At 26.8% G+C, this 19,365-nt stretch overlaps 2 protein-coding genes across 2 annotated transcripts; one reads left to right on the plus strand and one right to left on the minus strand.

Annotated features, from left to right (window-relative positions):
- Nucleotides 1-10,412: 10,412 nt before the first annotated feature.
- LOC126896132 (sialic acid synthase) lies at nt 10,413-18,003 on the minus strand. Its single transcript, XM_050668625.1, has 8 exons — nt 17,796-18,003; nt 14,683-14,811; nt 13,642-13,890; nt 12,651-13,009; nt 12,393-12,588; nt 12,055-12,273; nt 11,024-11,374; nt 10,413-10,694 (listed from the first exon to the last, which is right to left on the minus strand). The coding sequence occupies exons 1-8, from the start codon at nt 17,898-17,900 to the stop codon at nt 10,566-10,568; spliced, it is 1,737 nt and encodes a 578-aa protein (XP_050524582.1). The 5' UTR covers nt 17,901-18,003; the 3' UTR covers nt 10,413-10,565.
- A 79-nt stretch (nt 18,004-18,082) lies between these two features.
- Nucleotides 18,083-18,993, plus strand: LOC126896139 (uncharacterized). Its single transcript, XM_050668639.1, has one exon. The coding sequence runs from the start codon at nt 18,189-18,191 to the stop codon at nt 18,822-18,824; it is 636 nt and encodes a 211-aa protein (XP_050524596.1). The 5' UTR covers nt 18,083-18,188; the 3' UTR covers nt 18,825-18,993.
- The last annotated feature ends 372 nt before the right edge of the window (nt 18,994-19,365 follow it).

The following is a 19,365-nucleotide window of genomic DNA, read 5'->3' on the forward strand; positions in this document are numbered from 1 at the left end:
TTAAGTTACATTATTCATAGTTTATTTTTGATTCCAACAGAAAATAATTGCAAATGTTCAAAAGCAATACATTAAATAAAGTAATAAGATAAATAGGAATAAAGCAAACAGTGACGGGATATCTTTGAATAAAAGAGTCTCAAGGACAAATATTGAAAAAAATACACATGTGTACATAATGAACTATTTTAATTATTTAATCATTTATTAAAGACTATCATTTATATATATACAGAGTGATTATTTTCAGCCTTTATACTTTTAAGGGATGAACATAAAAAATATTTTATAATTGATAAATTAAAATATCATGTATCTAGAAGAATCGAAAAAAATTAAAAAATATAAATTATTATTATTCCTTCAACCAAAAACCTGTTAGTTCATAAAATTATGATAATCTTGTATATCTAGTAGTATTTCTAGCAAATTTTAAGTTTTTATGGTGATTAATTTGTTTAAGAGATTCAATTAAAGCCAAAGGGTGTGAACTTGATTCTCATTATCCTATTCTATGTATATATGCATTTAAATGATTAAACAACAAAAAATTATAAATGTTTAGTTAGAAAAATAGAAAATTAACAGATTAAAATAAAAAATAACGTATAATATTCAGTTTTCTATGTGCGTTCTTGTATCATTAAAGAAATTGTAATAATATTTTCTAAGCAGTCGATTTGTTTACATTGTTATCAAGAGCCACCCTAAAAATTTTACCAATATTCACTTATAATTTTAAGTTTTTATAGTTCATTAAAAACTTAATTTGACGCAAATCTAGAACACTTGAGAAGACTGAAAACATGTTAAGTTCTTATTATTATTATAAACTGAGCTTTTAAGTAGTATTTTAAATTCTTTAAAGTATTCAGTCCAAAATTTAAGAGAAGAACAAACTTTTTTTTTTTTGAATGGTAGGCCTTTTTAAAACAAATATACTTTTAGTTTACTTACACCCAGAGAAAAACCTCGATTTATATAATAAATTCATTGTTAAATTTTATAAATATATCATTACTATTGAACCTATGATATATTTATCAATATGATAATTTTTTTTCTTGTATTGAACAATAATTATTTATAAGAATAATTATTTTGTTTGTATTAATAAAACATTATCATAAACCCTTGATAAAATTTCTCTATCAAAATTGATTGAGGTTTTTCTTTGGGTGTACTATCTAAATCTCGGAGATGTTTCTGTGGTGTTATGTTTAGTTATACCGATACAACTAAAGAATAATACAATCCGTCATTAAGTTATAAGTTATAAGTTATAACATATTTTGCAAATGCTATCATTTGTAAACCGACTCGACAATATTAACAACTGATGTTAACTGATATTGATTGTATATATAACCTACGTCTAAGTATGTTGATACACAAAGAATTTGGCTTTTTTTTTTTTATAAAATAATAGGCATAAGATTATTAAATTTTTAAGGGGTTCAAAAGTTACTTTCCCTTATTATTATAAAAATACTTAAAGTAACATACGAATTTATAGATTTTTTGAGAAAGGCTATATTTTAAATATCTTTGTTTAAGGCTCTTTTTAACACATGAATTATGCGAGCAAGCAACCAAAGTAATATTTGTATCATTTTATTTCAAATAGTCTCTAAAACGTAATAAGTTCAGAAACATAGAAAACATAAATTTTTAATTGATATAAGCTATTAAATGTTTATAAAATAATTATATTGATTATTTTTTAACGAGAAATTCTTTACGCATTTCATATGTCTAGTTTGATTAGGTTTTACTTTGTAAAATTTATTTTACATTTGAATAATTTTTGAAATATTAATATAACAGAAATGTTGACATTAACAATGACAATGACAGAAATGTTATCAAATTATAAATCAGTAGCGAAACCAGGGAGAAGTTTCCGGGTCCAGACTTCTTGGACATAAAATCATAATAGTGGGTATTTGTGAAGGGGTGAATTTCCCCACTACTCTACGTTCTAAAAGTTATCTGGATCCCCATACAAAATTTCTAATTGCATCACTGTCATAAATAATAAAAGGCATTTGTAATCGAGAGTTAAAAATAATAATAAAAAAAATATTTGAAATAGATGTAGCTGTAAACAATTTATTTAAATTAAAATAATTTACATAATATTATATTATTTTAATATATAAAAGAAAGTATTTAGAGTCTTACATCTAATAATTGAATCTTAGTAATATTTTAGATTAAAAATACATTAGATATTATATTTTAAAATATATGTATTACATTACAGTTTATATAATGGTAATTTTTAGATTATAAAGTAAGGAAAAAAAATAAAGAAAACTAGATGTTATTTATTTTAGTACTTATTCTTTAAATCCAAAATTTACGCAAAACATAGTAACACCTTCCTTAACTGTTTTTGGAAAATCTGCGTGATTTGGGTCAAAAATTGAATTTTTTTCAAGTTTTCTTACTTTTTCAATATACTTGTCGATGAAATTATCTGGAATATGTGAATCAGTGGTATCGGAATTTTGTATTGTAAGAGGTGTGTCATTATTATTACAATATTTTTCAAAAATACTATTTATCAATTCATAACTTCTTTCTTTTTTCTCAATTTTTTTTATATCTTTTATAATATTTAAAGATTTATTAAGATTATTAAAAGCAATATTCTTATTATCACAATTTAAATTTTTTAGTGCTTTAGCCATACAACTTATTAATGGTTCAAACTTAAGAATAGCTTTGGATATTGTTAAAAAATTCATCAGTTTATGCACGTCATTTTTATGAATATTACATCTATATGACATCAATCTATAATTAATATTTAAATAACCTAGTAGTTTTTCATAAACATTACTTAATATCAATGAAGCATCATGCTTATTAATGATAGGTCGATCTTTAAATACTTTATTGACTGGTTCCTCACTACCATGTGGCAATTTAAAGAAAATACTAATTGCTGATTTCCATCCTTCAGATGAAATAATTCTTTTAAATTCAGCAACTTCATAGTCTGCGGCTGTCTTAAGAGGAGGAGAACTGTTAGTAAGACATATTAGTGCAAAAAAAAATATTAATCGTGTAGGCAACATAATAAGTAATTGTTACTGAACAAAATTAAATTACTTGTATAAGTCTTATACCATTATTTCATTAAATTTATATAGTCTATTAACAGATATTATTAAATATATAAATACTCGGGCATATATGTGTAATTATTATTGATTTATATACTTTTTTCATAATAATTTATTCATATTTATATAAGCCATGAAAATATGTTTGGTTAGAAGAAGTTTATTAGCCGTTATACAGCACAAAAATAAAATTATATTTATCGGATACAACTTTTTCTAACCTCTAACCCCATCCTGAAATTAAAAGTTTATTTATAAATGAAGTGTTTTTATATGCTTCAAGGCACGGCAGATCACACACATGCACAGGGATAATTCAACCGTGGCACAGTGAATTATTACAAAAAATTCAATCATGCACTTTTTTCTAAAATGCAAATAAAAATTCTTTAACTTTACGAATATAGTCTCCTCGGACTCTTTGCTGTGGGACTCTTTGTTTATTCAAATTACTCGTATTTAATTACTTGTTTGGTACAAAACGCCTTTAGCAATGATATAGTAGACCAGTTGTGATAAACATCGTTGATTATATTATTATATCGTATGGCAGCTGATCTCTAGCGTCTTTGCTTTACTCAGCCCCAGCACGGCAAATCGATGACCTCCGTGTCAATTGTCATCCGTGTAAAGTTCATCTTCGAGGGTCAGTCAGTCAATTGTCTTATGTGTTATTTTTTTATGTAGCAAGCGCCTTCCCTTTAATGGTAAATTGTTCGGCCGTTGTACGCCGTTATTCTTTTATTTGTTTATTACACTCTTGTGCTCAAAGTTGTCGCGCTCTTACACGCCCACTAATGATTGGGCTCTGACCTTCACCACTAAATATCTTCATTGCCCGTAGTCGCTTTTCCGCCGTCTGTTCTCATCTGCCATTACGTGTCTGGATCTACACTCTGACTCGCCTTACTCAGATGTTCGACAATATTACCAAAACATTTCATACAGTCCACTCATCACTATCAACAGCTTCATCTATTCAGCTGAGTTTATATTATTTTTTGATGTTACTTATTATTTGTTTTTATTGAAGTTGACTATTTAGTTTTATGCCGCTTCGCGCATATTTAAAGGTCCCTCGTTACCTCTTAAATTTAAGATACTCTTTGAAGAACTTCTAATATATGTGATTATTTGTTATTTAATTATTGTCTATTCTCGTTACTCATTGGATGTACAGCTAGCCGTCATTCCTTAGATGACCCATTCCCGCTTTAATAATAGCGATTTAAACAGACTTAAAGTAAAACGGCATTCTAGTGCGGTGCACAACTAGCCGTCCTACGGTCTAAATGCCTCGTACAAAACAATACTTATACCCTACTTAACTAATTACAAACAAGTGAATATTTAAAAATGGATATGCTCAAATTTTTGAGTTAATATACATATATAGTCATAATTAACCATGAATGCTGCGTATCTGTGAATAGCAACGTTATAAAAACAATTAGCTACCTTGTAACGTCACAAATTCGAAGGTGGACCGTTTATGATTTTTTGTTATGTCTACTTATTTATTTTATCGCGCGAAAGAACCTTTTTCTGACACAGCGGTGTCAACCACTCATTATTTTGCCTCTGACCGCTAGATAAGGCGATAAAAGAGAAATATAATTAAAATCGAATTGTTTATCAGTATTGATCCCTTCCAAAAAGACTGGCCGTTATCGATATGAAATTGCCGTTAGATCGGTGTTGACTCTTCTCTATTCTTTCTTCTGTCATTGACCGTGCTAGGGTGCACACATTTGTTGTTTTATTGACATATTTTTCAATGATGGAGTAGAACCGCCAACGGCGAACGGCCAGATCTTTTCGGCGAAGCATCCAGACCATCGGATGGGTCTCTTCGGAGACCGGGTATCGTTTTCTTTTTTTATATTATATTTATGTAATGAGCTATATTTTATTAATTATTTTATTGTAAATTAACTTAATTTTGTTTATGTGTGGAGAGCACGTGTTTCCCTTTTCTTCTAGCCAACGCTAAGGAGCGAGTGTCCAGACCGCTCCTGGTGTTCTTCATTAATTTCCTGTTAACATTAACGGATGTGTTCCAATACCGTCCGTGATGTTTGTAATATTATTTGTTTAAATATTTTATTTTATTTGTATTGCCTTTATTTGTAGACATGGTTTTTGATGCATTCGCATTTTTGTCCATGTTTAACTTAATTTTCTTTTTTTAACAATTAAATTAAATTTCCTTATTAATTTCAATTGTAATATTTATTTTATTGCGCGAGTAACTTAATTACTCGCGTGTATTTCATTCCTATTCCTTAATCTAGACACGGGCTACGGTATGTTTTACATATCAACCACATACAACTTTGATTGTCATAATTGTGTTCTATAAACCACGAGGCATTATAGTAATTTATACATATAACGACATATTAACTTAGATTATACTTTTAATTAACTTAAAATTAAATTCCACCTATGGTCCGGTAATCATATCTGATAGGTGTGACACCTCGCCTAGGTGGTGGCGACCCTTGCTACTCTAGCTAGTCGTTATGCAAGTGGCAAACCACGTTGTTGTTACAGGCCGATTTACTAATATAAAAGCCCGCTTGCAACCTTTATACCTGCATTTGTGATATCTCGTTTATTATTTTAAGAGGACTCCATACAGAGAATACAGCGGTTTTATCACTTTTTCGAGAGAGTCAACTTTATTTGATCTTGTTGATGATAGAATCCCAACATTTTTACCGAATTATAAAAGAGAAAATTACTCGTGATCTAGCGTTTTAATTTTTTTGTTAATATCATTTTTAAAATTTTATATTCACTAGTAAACATCCCTATTTTTTTGGTTTTTAAAATGTTCAATAAATAGATTCAGATTTGCGTTATGAAAATTATTAAAACGCTAGATCACTTATAATTTTCTCCTTTTTAATTTCTTGAGAAATCGAATATTTTGATAACAATACAACTTGATAAAATTTGTATCGAGCAAAATAGTTTTTATGTGAAAAAATGAAATTTTGTCTATCGACATGTGTTAGTCCCTTGTGGCATTTATAACGTGACAAATTTTCTGTTGAGTGACGATAACCTATTATTCCCACCCTTTAACTACTCCCTCGCCAATGATCAAAACCAGTCATTTTATACTTTGTAAAAACATTGTTATTATTGACGAACGATGTATCTTTTGTGTTCAATGTGTTCATTTCTACAGGTAAATAATGATGATGCAAATATTATAAAAATATCTATTGACCGGAAATCTGTCTGAAATTTGCATGGTTTTTTTTTTTTTTTTTTGTCACATAGGAAAACATTCTTGTCGTGAATATGAGTATACAGCATACATTGTATTCAAGGGCGGCGGAACGGATCAACCGTCTTTTTACTAGATGATTTTTGATTAGCCAACGAAAATTAGATATTATTTCTGCAAAAACTTATTATTATACAAAAAAATAAAGATCATCAAGAAAAATTTGTGTATGAATTTAAAGTTAACCGGTCCTAAATTTATTTATAGGTAGTATAATTTATCACTTAAAAGACCTTTTTTGTGATTTTTAAGACTCACAAAAATTATAAATTGTTTAGTGCGTAATTATATATACTATTTATGCGTGTAAGCTCGACTGATGACTGTTTGAAATTACAGGATGACCTGAATAGATTTTCTGAATGGTCAAACTCAATGGGATTGTCACTTAATTTAACCAAATGCAATCATAGAACAAAACGTCCTATTGAGTTTAACTATAGTATTACTGAAGTAATTATCTCGCGTGAGTTAAACTCTATTACGGATCTAGGCTTTAAGTTTAGTTGTAATCTTGATCCTATGCTTCACATTGATTATGTTTGCTGTAAAGCATTTAAAGCGTTAGGTTTTATTATGCGTTTGGCCAAAGATTTCAAGCAACGACTTCCACTTAAAGTACTATTCTGTTCTATAGTCAGGCCTATTCTAGAATATGGTAGTGTACTGGGGATCCTTATACTGCCTTGGGCTCGCTACAGCTTGAGCGAGTTCAGCGAAAGTTGCTACGCTTTGTCAGCTACTCGCTCAACATAGCCTGTCCTAATCACGATTATGCCCCTGTCTCGAATTTGCTTGGCCTATGCTCATTAGCTGAGCGTAGACGCAATGCTGGAATTAATTTCTTAATTGGTTTATTGAATGGCAATATTGATTCGCGCGAGCCTAATGTGCCTAATATGTTTCAGAGTGCCTCGGCGAGCAACAAGAAATAATGCTCCATTTGTTGTCTCCCACTACCTAACTAATTATGCAAAAAATGAGCCACTTAGGCGTCTTATGTCTAATGCTAATGTCGACCTTAATTTTTTTCATTTTAATTTTGTATTTGCACCTTTATGTGTCAATAATTAATTTCATTTTATTTTGTATTTTTATCTTTGTGTTTAATAATTAATTTACGTATTTTTATTATATATCTTTGTCTATGTTACGATTATCTAATTTATGTACTTGTATTATTTGTAAAAAGGGCTTCTGCCAGTGAAATTATAAAATAAAAAAAAATCTTAAATTTCATAGGATAAAATTGGGAGTTTTACAAAAAATGTGTAACACGAATAATAGGCCTTGGCGTCATTGAACAGCGTTTTACAAATTTCAGATTGATTACAAATATATTTATGATACATAAAATTCTTCTTACACAATACATTTGTATTATTCAGTACGTATATGCATTATAGTGAGTATAAACTTAAATTTTATATGAGCAAATTTTTTTTTCGATTTGAAATAAAATCTGCTATAAATTCTTAGAGGAAAAATGCATTTACAATTTCCCCACTTAACTCTATCACCAAGTAACATATTTTTTGAATTCAGAGATAAACATTTTTAATTTCCATTTTTGCATATGTGACGTTTTTCACATCTAGCTTAGTTTAAGGTTTCTCATTAGTATGATTCTTTGGGAATTGAATTATGATGAAATTATAGAAAAATTATATATGATAAAGCGATTTTTGATTTTCTTGATAAATGTGAAATGGCGTTTATTTTACGATTCATATATCCGTTTGTGTATGATAATCAGTATAAACAAATGTATACAGAGTGATTTTTTTATCATAACCCACTCAATTACTTACAGAATAATAATAATTCAAAAATTTAATTTTTTTATTATCTTTAGTTACACATTATTCTTGAATTTTTAATTATGTAATACTTTTTAAGTTCATCCCTTATGCCTTGGAAGGGGGTCAACTTTGTTTTTTTAAATGGTAACACATATTTTTAATTAAATAAAATGTTTGAGTTTTTAATTTAATAGTAAATGGCATTTGAATTTTTAATATAACTTAATTCGTTTATTAGATATAATCATTTAAAGTTTCAAATTTTTGAATTAATATACAGGTATAATACACAAGGGATTACAAATATAGGTAGCTAATTGGTTTTTTATAACATCGATATAAGCAGGTACACAGCATTGTTATTATCAATTGTAGTAAGGTACATTATTATGAGTTTATAAATACACAAACTGACAATACAGAAAGTATATCTATTGATAGTCATAATTGATAATAAACACTTCGTGACTGTGAAAGCAATGTCATAAAAATCCAATTGCTACCTGTATTTGTAATCCCTTGTGTATTATACATGTATATTAGCTCAAAAATTTGAAACTTTAAATGTTTATATCTAATAAACTAATAAAGTTATACTAAAAATTCAAATGCCATTTACTATTGAATTAAAAATCCACACATTTTATTAAATTCAAAATATGTGTTCCCATTTAAAAAAAACAAAGTTAACACCCTTACAAGGCATAAGTGATGAACTTAAAAAGTATTACATAATTAAATACTCTCTGTATTGTCAGTCAGTGTATATATAAACTCATAACAATGTGCCTTACTACAATTGATAATAACAATGCTGTGTACCTGCTAATATCGATGTTATAAAAAACCAATTAGCTACCTATATTTGTAATCCCTTGTGTATTATACCTGTATATTAATTCAAAAATTTGAAAGTTTAAATGATTATATATAATAAACGAATTAAGTTATATTAAAAATTCAAATGCCATTTACTATTAAATTAAAAATATGTGTTACCATTTAAAAAAACAAAGTTGACCCCCTTCCAAGGCATAAGGGATGAACTTAAAAAGTTTTAAATAGTTAATAACTCAAGAATAATGTGTAACTAAAGATAATCATAAAAAAAAATTTTTAATTATTATTATTCTGTAAGTAATTGAATGGGTTATGATACAAAAATCACTCTGTATAAATATAATAAAAATTGATCATTTGTGGCTAATTAATTAAATAAAATTTAAATTATATTAAAAATATTATTAATTTGAAAACTAATCGCTCTCACTAAATTACAGTAAATTAAAGACGATTGTGTCGTGGATAGCAGCACTGCAGATAAAAAGATATAAAAAACCTTTTTCTCTTTTCTCGGACGAAAAGAGTCGATTTATAATCGGCTAAAATTTCTATTATTAATTCCCTAACAATTTCAATTATATCCTATGTTTAAACTTAACTAAGTACCAACTACATACATAGAACTAGATATTATTATTATAGATTTCATATAACACAAAAAACTACATAGAGATGATGATTTATAAAATGTTTTTTTTATAGTTATCAATAAATTATCAACTACAACTGTGGTACACCTGACAATTTAACATTTCAAAATTATTTTTATTCTGTTAATAATTGAGTAGGTAATGATAATATATAAATTTCTGTATAAACACACTATACAAACTTAAAAGAATAAAGAATATAGGAACCTGGTACATAAAAACAATTATATAGTAGTATTAAACTATTTGGTTAAAAGTACGTTTTGTTAAATCAACCTCAGATTGTAGTTAATAAACTATAATGCGAGGTATTATTAGTAATATTTTACCAGCATAAGAAATAATTTTCAATGCAAATAAGCCTATGTTCCGTTAAAAAATATTACAGTCAAAATGTTGTATTACTTTCATGCGTGTGACTATTCAATAATTCTATATATTATTCTATAATAATTCTTAATGTGTCACTTATACAACAAAACGATGTTTACAAAATCTAATTTTATAAAAAAAGCTTTTTTTTAAATAGTCGTTTAAAATTTAAATTTAACATTAAATCCTAATAGGTATTTAGGTATTATAAAGAGGCAGATTTTATATCTTCTCTAATCTCTTCTAATTACACTCAATAAAAGAAAAAATGTATATATATTTACATAAAACATTTCTATAAATTATTTTATACTTTATTTATATAAAAAAAAATGTTATATTTTAAAACGAAATAATTGTAAGTAGCAATTATTAACAGATTGAAAATGAACACAAATTGTGGATAAATTAATTCATTAATATATTCATATAGGTAGGCAGTATATAAATCAAATAAAAATGATTAAAGATCCAAATTTTCTTCGATATAACGAATGTCTCTGACGAGTTTACTAAACTGTGAAGGATCTAATGAGCATATGTGGTCTGATCCTTTCATATTTCTATCTAATGTAATGTGCCTCTCAATTATCTAAGTCAAAAAATAAAAATCACATCAGAATTACTTATAAATTAAAAATTTAAAGTAAAATTTTTTAGTTATATATTCATAGACTCAATTTTACTACATTATTGTAGGGACTATTTTATTTTAATTTATTTTTTGCCTACCAAAAAATATTATTGCATAAAAATAAATATATATAGTTATTCTGAATTTCAAGAGACTATGCTTCTTCATACCACCTCCCCCCTAAAAAAACGTACCTGTGAATATATTTTTTTATAAAACTAATGATTCGCAATGTTGAATAGCTCAAAGAACTGAATAAGAAACATTCTTATTTTATGAATACTTACTTTGGCTCCGAGAGCTACAGAAGCAGTCGTTATACATGAGCCGATCTCGTGCCCTGAATATCCTATAAAAATATTTGGAAAGCATTTGCGTAACGTTTTAATCATATTAATATTTGCTTCTTCAGGCGGTGTAGGATATGCCGATACACAATGTAACAGAGCAAATTTATTATGATATCGGTTTACAACTTGGTATGTAATATGTATATCGTCTAATGTTTGCATTCCAGTAGATATAACTAAGGGTATGTTGGCTTTAGCCGCCTTTTCGAGTAGTTGAACGTTACCCGACTCGCCTGAACCAATTTTGATAAAAGGTACTTTAAGACTCAATAAAAAATCAAGTGACGCCTGTAAGAAAATATACAATTTATTACTCAATTATCCGTATTATATAATTTTTTACAAAAATTATTTTGTATTAATTAATTATCGTTTTCGGAGTTTTACTATAAAATTATAATCGCTAAAACTACTTAAATTATAATAAAAAAGGTGGCTATTTATCCCCTAGACAGATGAGAAACAATGATCCACATTAAATAAATTACTGATAATAAACATTTAAATTAAATCATTATGTAGAGTGATTATATCCAAACTGTTCTGAATCAATTGATATAATTGTATTATAATGTAAAAAAAAACCTGTACTAGGTAAAAATTACCTAATATAAATTATTTAGGATAAAATGTTTTACCGTATTATAAAAATCTATAAGGATATAAAATTATGATTTTCCAATTATTATATTACCCTAATTAAAAATCGATTTTTATATTAAAGTGACATACTTTAAAATAGTTTTAAAAATATTATTTTTAGTACTTTTCGTTCAGTAAAAATGAAAAATAAAAATTTTATTTTACTCTCATAAGAGTTAATTCATTTTTTGATACGCTTTTCTAATCTTAAATTTTTAAAAGTTAACATTACTTTTTCTATTGAAAGTTATTAGCCAATATGTTCTAAAACTGTATTTAAATGTATCTAATTATATTTTTTAAAAAATTACCAGATTACAACTTACCAGATCCATTGCAGACGATGTAAAATGTATGCCAACTTTTTTGACTGCGTACTTTTTTAATTCTCTAAACTGTTCATCAGAAAACTCCAAAAATTGTTTATGTTCTCCGTAGGTAGCACCAAAAGAATTTTTGCTTACATAAGGTTGATATAAAGCTAGAGCTGTGAACTTTTCATTGATGCAAGTCTTTTGAAATTTTACACAGTCAGCTCCACATTTCTGAAATTCATAATTTAATATTACTGATGTCATTTTCAAATGTCATCGAATAAAATATTCCAGTTAATATTAACCAAATAGGCTCAGAATTAACCTTGTTTGACGTAAGTTGAACTTACTTTCGCAAGTTTTATTAATTTTTTCGCCATCATTATATCGCCTTGGTGATTTTGACCAATTTCAGCGATGATATAACATGGACTTTTAAAATCCAGTCGCCTACCTAAATTTAACTCTATGTTATCGCCTGATTGAATTGCGATGTTTTTTGTTGCATAGTTTGAAAAAGACATATATTGAGAATAGTGTTTCAATCTAATGAAATAGTTAAATGCTTTCTTTATATTCTTAAGATTTTTTAACAAAAATTTGCTTACCCGTCAAAATCTGATACGAAAATAGGATCATCTTCGTCAACTTCAGATAAGAGTTCTCTACCAATCACTATAGGAAAGTAAAAACCACTCATGCTTTGCGTGGCGCTTACTTTTATTTTTAAATCTTCTGCTTTCAAAATTGTTCCTCTTTCTAAATCATGCGCTGCAACAATGCTCTTGAATAGTTTTTTAAAACAAGGCCATTCCGACGTTGATAGAGAATCCTTCTTTCCAGTACCTAGCGCTGCCTCAACTGTTTTCATATTCGCTACCATAGTTTTAAAATCCCTAGCATTTATAGACATCAAATGATCAAAACCAGACTGCTTGTCATCCAATGTAAATTTACACGATATAGCCTTGAGAGCAAAAATTATAACTACTTGTAAAGTTCTGGTGTTTCGTTGAAATTAAACATTTTTACTATTTTTTAAATTAAAAAGTAAATAAACAAATAATAAATTCGCAAATTCAAATGCCCTACTAGAGTACACTAAGAACAAATCAGCTGAAACGGAGATCAGGATTATCCTGAGAGAACCCTCGACCGTGTCATTATTTTATAATTGGGGTTTTCAACTTTCTTGTTGTAGTCATATAAAATGTCTAAATTAAGCAATAATTAAATAAGTATTTTTTTAATTTTTAGTAATATCTCATCAAAACATAGTTAAATTAAACTAAGTTCATATAGAAAAATTGAACAGAGAAAGTAGCCAGTTGTCTTTATTTCTTTATTTTGGGTCTCTAGGTGAAAGAAATTTCATCTGAAGGCACGAGAAATAAAAGTTGACTTTTGAAAAATCTAAAATATCGTTATTCTTTTACATTGTTTATTATATTGTTTAATATTTCTTTTTTTGATTACGTTAAAAATCAATTCTTGAACTGGACTAATTTGTGCACTTTTGTCCACGACCGCCCAAATAAAAAAATTTATGTATATTAAATGAATTTTTTTAATGATAAATAAATGCATGGAAATGCATACTTTAATTCCTATTGCAACCACTATTTCAGGCAAACAAGTAATTTTTTCTTGAAAATCCCAAAATTGCAGTTGATGTTTAGGATACTTTTCTTGTATTTTCTCCACTAAGTCTATTCCATCAGAATTTTTATTTGTACTTCCACGTGGTTTCCAACAGTTTTCGGTGATTTCTTGATAAACATCGTTGTCATCAGATCCATCATCAGTCTTTTTAAATCGTTTTATTGGAAGAATATGTCGTATTGAACCCTAAAAATTCATTAAAATTAGCAGGTCTGGATTTAGACCTATATGGGCCCGGGGATAGTATCTTGAAATGGACCAAATATGAAAATTATCACTAACATAAAAAAAATTGATGAGCAACGAAACATAATCGAAAAACTGTATGTTACTAATCATGACAGGCTAGTAAAATTCAAAATGAGCCCCAGAGCGTTCGCCCGTTCCCTTTTTCCTCTTTATTCGGGCATGAAAATCAGTTTTGGCCAAATGGGAGGTGATTAGGGGGATAGATCCCCCATTGACTACCCTATTTGACATTTTCGTATAAATTTTATATTTTTTAATAAGAAGAAAAACGCTATTTATGCAGCCTTGGATTAATACAGCCATATCCCCTGCACCTACAAGTAATACGCTTTCAAAGAAAAAGAACTTAGTGTTATATAACTATAGTGATAAATAGCTATTTATCACCTGCAGTTTTTATTTGTGTTGTAATAAAAATATTCTTTACAGTTTTTATGAAAAACCTTTTCTTGGGCCGATTAAAAAATTTGGGCTCCAGGCCCTAAATATATATAATCAGGGCCTACATTTATGTACATCCATTAGTTCACAATAATATCCTGATACAGCTAACACAAATAATAAAGCTCTGAGATATAAGATTACAGCACCCACTAAATTTTTTATCATAAAAGTTTTTCTTCACCTCCTATAACAAAATCATTTGACACCCATTTATTAAAATAATTTATAATTTATAAAAGTTATTTCAGGAATTAGATATGTCTGTTTGAAATCTTGATAACTAACCACAAACGATTTTGTAGAAAAAGTAGCACCATTGTCTTGTGCTATTTTGTGAAAATGTATGAAATCTGAATTTGAAAATGTGCTAGTACTTTCATCCAATTCCATGTAGATAAAATCAGCTCCACATTTCTAAAAAATTATCATTTTTTATTAATAATAAATCATATCATGAAAAAATTAAGATTAATTAAAATTTGACTAAGACAAAAGAACATAATTTACAAAACATCACGATACACTTTAATATATAGATGTATTCTAGTCGATTTCATTATTTTGAAAGTAGAATGGGGTAAAAAATGTATTCATTATTTTTATTTGTTATTCTGTTGTAAGTTAATTAATATTAAGTGATATCTTTAAACTGCAATAATCAAAACACATAGGATATTGAACATTATTTTTATTTTATATACAATAGCCAAAATTTTTTATCACACAAATATTGAATTGGTGTTAAGTAAATAAATACAAAAAAAATTATTTTTTATTATTTTATTATAAGACAAAATAATTGTATAAAAAACCGCGTATAAAGTTAACCACTTTTTTATAAATTGGACTTATACGGTGCGCATATAAAATTGTATTAATAGAAGTGCACAGCACATCGGACAGGTGCTAAAACCCGTGTAGCCTGATGCGAACATTTTTGAAAAGTTTTTTTTTTAAGTAATTAGCAATTTAATTTGTATGTCAACTTAGTAGCATGGAGACCAAGTTCGCTTTGAATAAAAATTGAAAACATAAATAATAGGTAATTTACAACTAGGTGAGATAAGAGTAATCGTCAGTTGATATTACTCAACTTAGTAACTTGAAAACTACTACAATTATTTAAGTAGATATCATTAAAATCTAATTTTACAATCCATTTTGAGATTACCTAAATCAAAACGTAACTTTAGATTTTACCTCTGAATTAATGATTAATTTTAGCTTCAATACAAAACTGACCAAGTATTGATTTTATCATACAGAAAAAAATTACAGTTAGAATAACTGTTGTCATTATATTAGCTGTTCATTTTTTCCGTGCATATGTCTTTTTTATGTCTAGCAACGAAAATTCTCAGCTCTCACTAAACAGATTTTGTTGATTTATGTGCCAAAATTACCCAATTTTATTCAAGTTAAACTTACCAAAGTTGAAAATTTGAAAAATAAAAATCTCTCCATTTTAGAAATTTAGAAATATATCTCATATTCCGTTACCGTAAAAATGATATTTTCAAAAAAATTTTTCTGCATTTTAAAATTGCTATCACTTTTTAGCTTCGGTGCGAAGCTGAAAAGGTATTAATTTTACTATGATGTGTTTTTTTTATAATTTTTTTTTTTAGTGTGTGTCTGTTACCACTCAATTTTAGCTCTCGCTGGACCGATTTTTATGAATAATACGTCAAACGATCATAAATTGTATCTAGTCGAAGACATTACCCTCAAAAATTGAAAAAAATTCCTTCATTCTCCGTAAATCGGGGAAATCTACAAAAAAATAACAAATTTAAAAATCGCTAATTTTTGAAATTTTCTCAATTTTTTTTTACTTAAAACTGCCATAACTTTATCAAAAATAACCAAATCAATATAATTATAAAATGAAAATTCCTTTTTTATTGTATTATAATTAATAAAAAATTAATTGTTTTATAAAAAAATATATTTGAAAAGTATGTAAAGACAATCTTCATATATTCATATTTTCAAGAATATCTTATATTTTAGCTTATGCATTAATTATAAAAAAAGGTTTATTAAAAAGTTTTTAATATTAAGATTAAGGCTATCAATTTTCAACATAAAATTTTAAAACTAAAAAATTTGTATTCTACAGTAAAAATCAAACTATTTTGATATACTAATCTTAGTATTTGACCAAAAATTGAATAATTTATTCTGAAAAAAAAATTTGACCTCTGGATTTGTCTTCATGTTTAAAATGACTACCGTATTCAAAAATATGATATTTTTGCGTTACAATTCTGGGTTATGTATTTTATTTTAATTAAAATGATTTTAATCACTGTTAGATATCATCTATACTTGTCCCAACTATACCACGTCCATACTGTGCCGCGACCCCACTGTGCTACCGTTTTTTTTTTAAATACTGGTCCTAATGTAATTCATTTATAAATATCTCTAGTACTACCGATATATCAGCAATACTAGAGAAATTTTCCGTCTAAGTAATAAAAATTACAATTTTTACAAAATTCTATACATATTTTCAATTTTTAAAAATTTCAAAAGAATCTCAAAAATCGGAACCTATACTTAACAAAAGTTTTTTAAACATACGGTATTACTGAAAGAAAACGTTTTGATGATTTATCTACTATTAAAAATATGACCACTGAAGCCAAAATTTACATAAGTTATTGATATTGTGTAACATATTAGTTTAAGTATTCATAAGGCTAATTTTTAATAACTAGTTTGTGTGATTAGTTTGATTATAATATGACGCATTCCCACGGTGATGGGTTTTTTAATTGTACAGTTGTTTGATCAAATAATTCTTTGACAAAATGTTAATACTTAACAAATCTATGATAAATATATTTCAATAACCATAATATTTGATCATAGCTCAAGATACGATATGATCATTATTTAACTCCTATTATTATTAATTAATGAATAATTTAACATATAGCCAATGTTTCAAAATCGTGTAATGATGTTCAAGTTTTAATACTTAAGTTAGCCTTTTATTTGATAACAAAGTATAGAAAAGTAAATCACTGCATAAAATAAAAAGTATTTAAGCATCATTTATTTATTATAAATTATTTAAGTACTTAAGAAGTTAAACAAAAATTGGATTTATTATTATTCCAATGGAGGACAGTATTACACTCCTATTCAGATAATTCATTTTAAAATTGTTTTAGAGAGATAAGTATATTTTATGAGTTCTAAATAGTTTCTATTATAAAAAAGGAAGTTTTAAGTATAATTAATAATCACAATTTATAAATTAATGACATATTTTAGATAATAAATTATTAAAAAAAACTATATTATCTTAAATTATTATCTTTTTTTGGTTATAACTTTGAACTAAAATGCATTAAAAATATATATTGAGATCTAATTACACTTACGCATGCTTTTTCAATCATCTCACAAGCAATTTCCACATTGCCTTCATGGTTTGTAGACAAGTTTGCTATCACGTAAGTCGGATTGTTATGAATATTCTTCACCATACTGTTTCTTGTATCATTTACAAAAAATATTTAGATAGTTAATATTTTGACGACGAAAGTAATACAGCTTAGTTACGATAAACTTGGAGAGTATTGATTTTTGCCGCCACAAGTGATAAAAGATGTTGTAGATTCCAAAGACTGTCTTGATTATTATCAATTATATATGATAACAACTTATACCAAAACAAAGTCACTAACAAATATAAAATATAATATTTTGATTTTCTGTTAATGTTGTTTTAAAATTATGGAAATTATTTATTAAGTTAAATTTTTGCAGTAAGAATGTCATCTAAAGATAGCCTTACATCTGTTTTGTCAGAATGTGAAGAATTTCAGGCTAAAAGAACCAACTTATTTGCTGTATTAGATCAAGCAGAAAAAGATTTGGAATCAAAAATTCCAAAGGCAGCAGTAATTGACACTCATGACATACTTAACGGTCGAGTAGAACGCAATAGAAGTAATCGGTCACTAACTAAACAATTTCGTGGAAAAAGTAGCCTATTTGCTAAACCAGATATACCACCATGGCGTATATTAGAAAAAAATAAAATGCCCGATTATAAATTACATCCCCATAAATGGACTAAGTACTCATTAGCAGATGTTAATGAAATGAATGACAAAAGTAATGCAGCTGCTGCTTTTGCTTTTTTAAAAGAAATGAAAACGAGAAAAATAGAAAATACTGAAGAGAATTTGGAAAAAGGAACAAAAATTGTATTTAAACGAGTTGAAAAGTCCAAAGAAGAAGATTTAAAGCCATTTTATAAGAGTAGTAAGTTAGTTATGCCAGAGTATGAATTTGGAAAAAAAATTAAAAAAAAGAAAACTGTATCAGATCGTAAAATAAATAGTAATACTATAACAACCATTAAATTAGGACATTTAATAGATGAAGAGGATATTGATGACTAAAATTGATGAAATTTTGTAAAAACAGAAGAATGTAAAAAAATATTGTATCATACTTAACACTAATATTAATATATTTAAAAAATATTTATATTAACATATGTATTGAAATTATGTTTAAATAAAATGGTAGTTTATTTGTTACCAAATAAAATAATTTTTAATATTTTAATGCAATATGAAATATTTTATTGACAGTAAATTTTTTTTTAACTTACAAAAAGTCTAGATAATAGTGTGAAGATAATCAAGTTCAAATTTTAACATACAAGGGGCCAAAACTTATAGTGATTTTTATCTTACAAAACTTTTATTAGGTTAATAAAATTACTTTAGGATAAGTATTTATTGAGTTATAAAATACTTCAATACATAGTGGGTATGTAGCGAGGGTGGATACAACTTGTACTGATGTGTGTGCACTCCATCAATATATTTTAAAGAAAAAAGCTATAAAATGACCATTTTGAAATTTAAAAAATATAATATTTTGGCATATATATTTGTTTCTTAATTTTTTAATGGTTTAATATTTTATACGTTT

This window comes from Daktulosphaira vitifoliae, unplaced genomic scaffold (genome assembly GCF_025091365.1).
Source record: "Daktulosphaira vitifoliae isolate Bord-2020 unplaced genomic scaffold, ASM2509136v1 Scaffold_1, whole genome shotgun sequence".
Lineage (NCBI taxonomy): Eukaryota > Metazoa > Arthropoda > Insecta > Hemiptera > Phylloxeridae > Daktulosphaira > Daktulosphaira vitifoliae.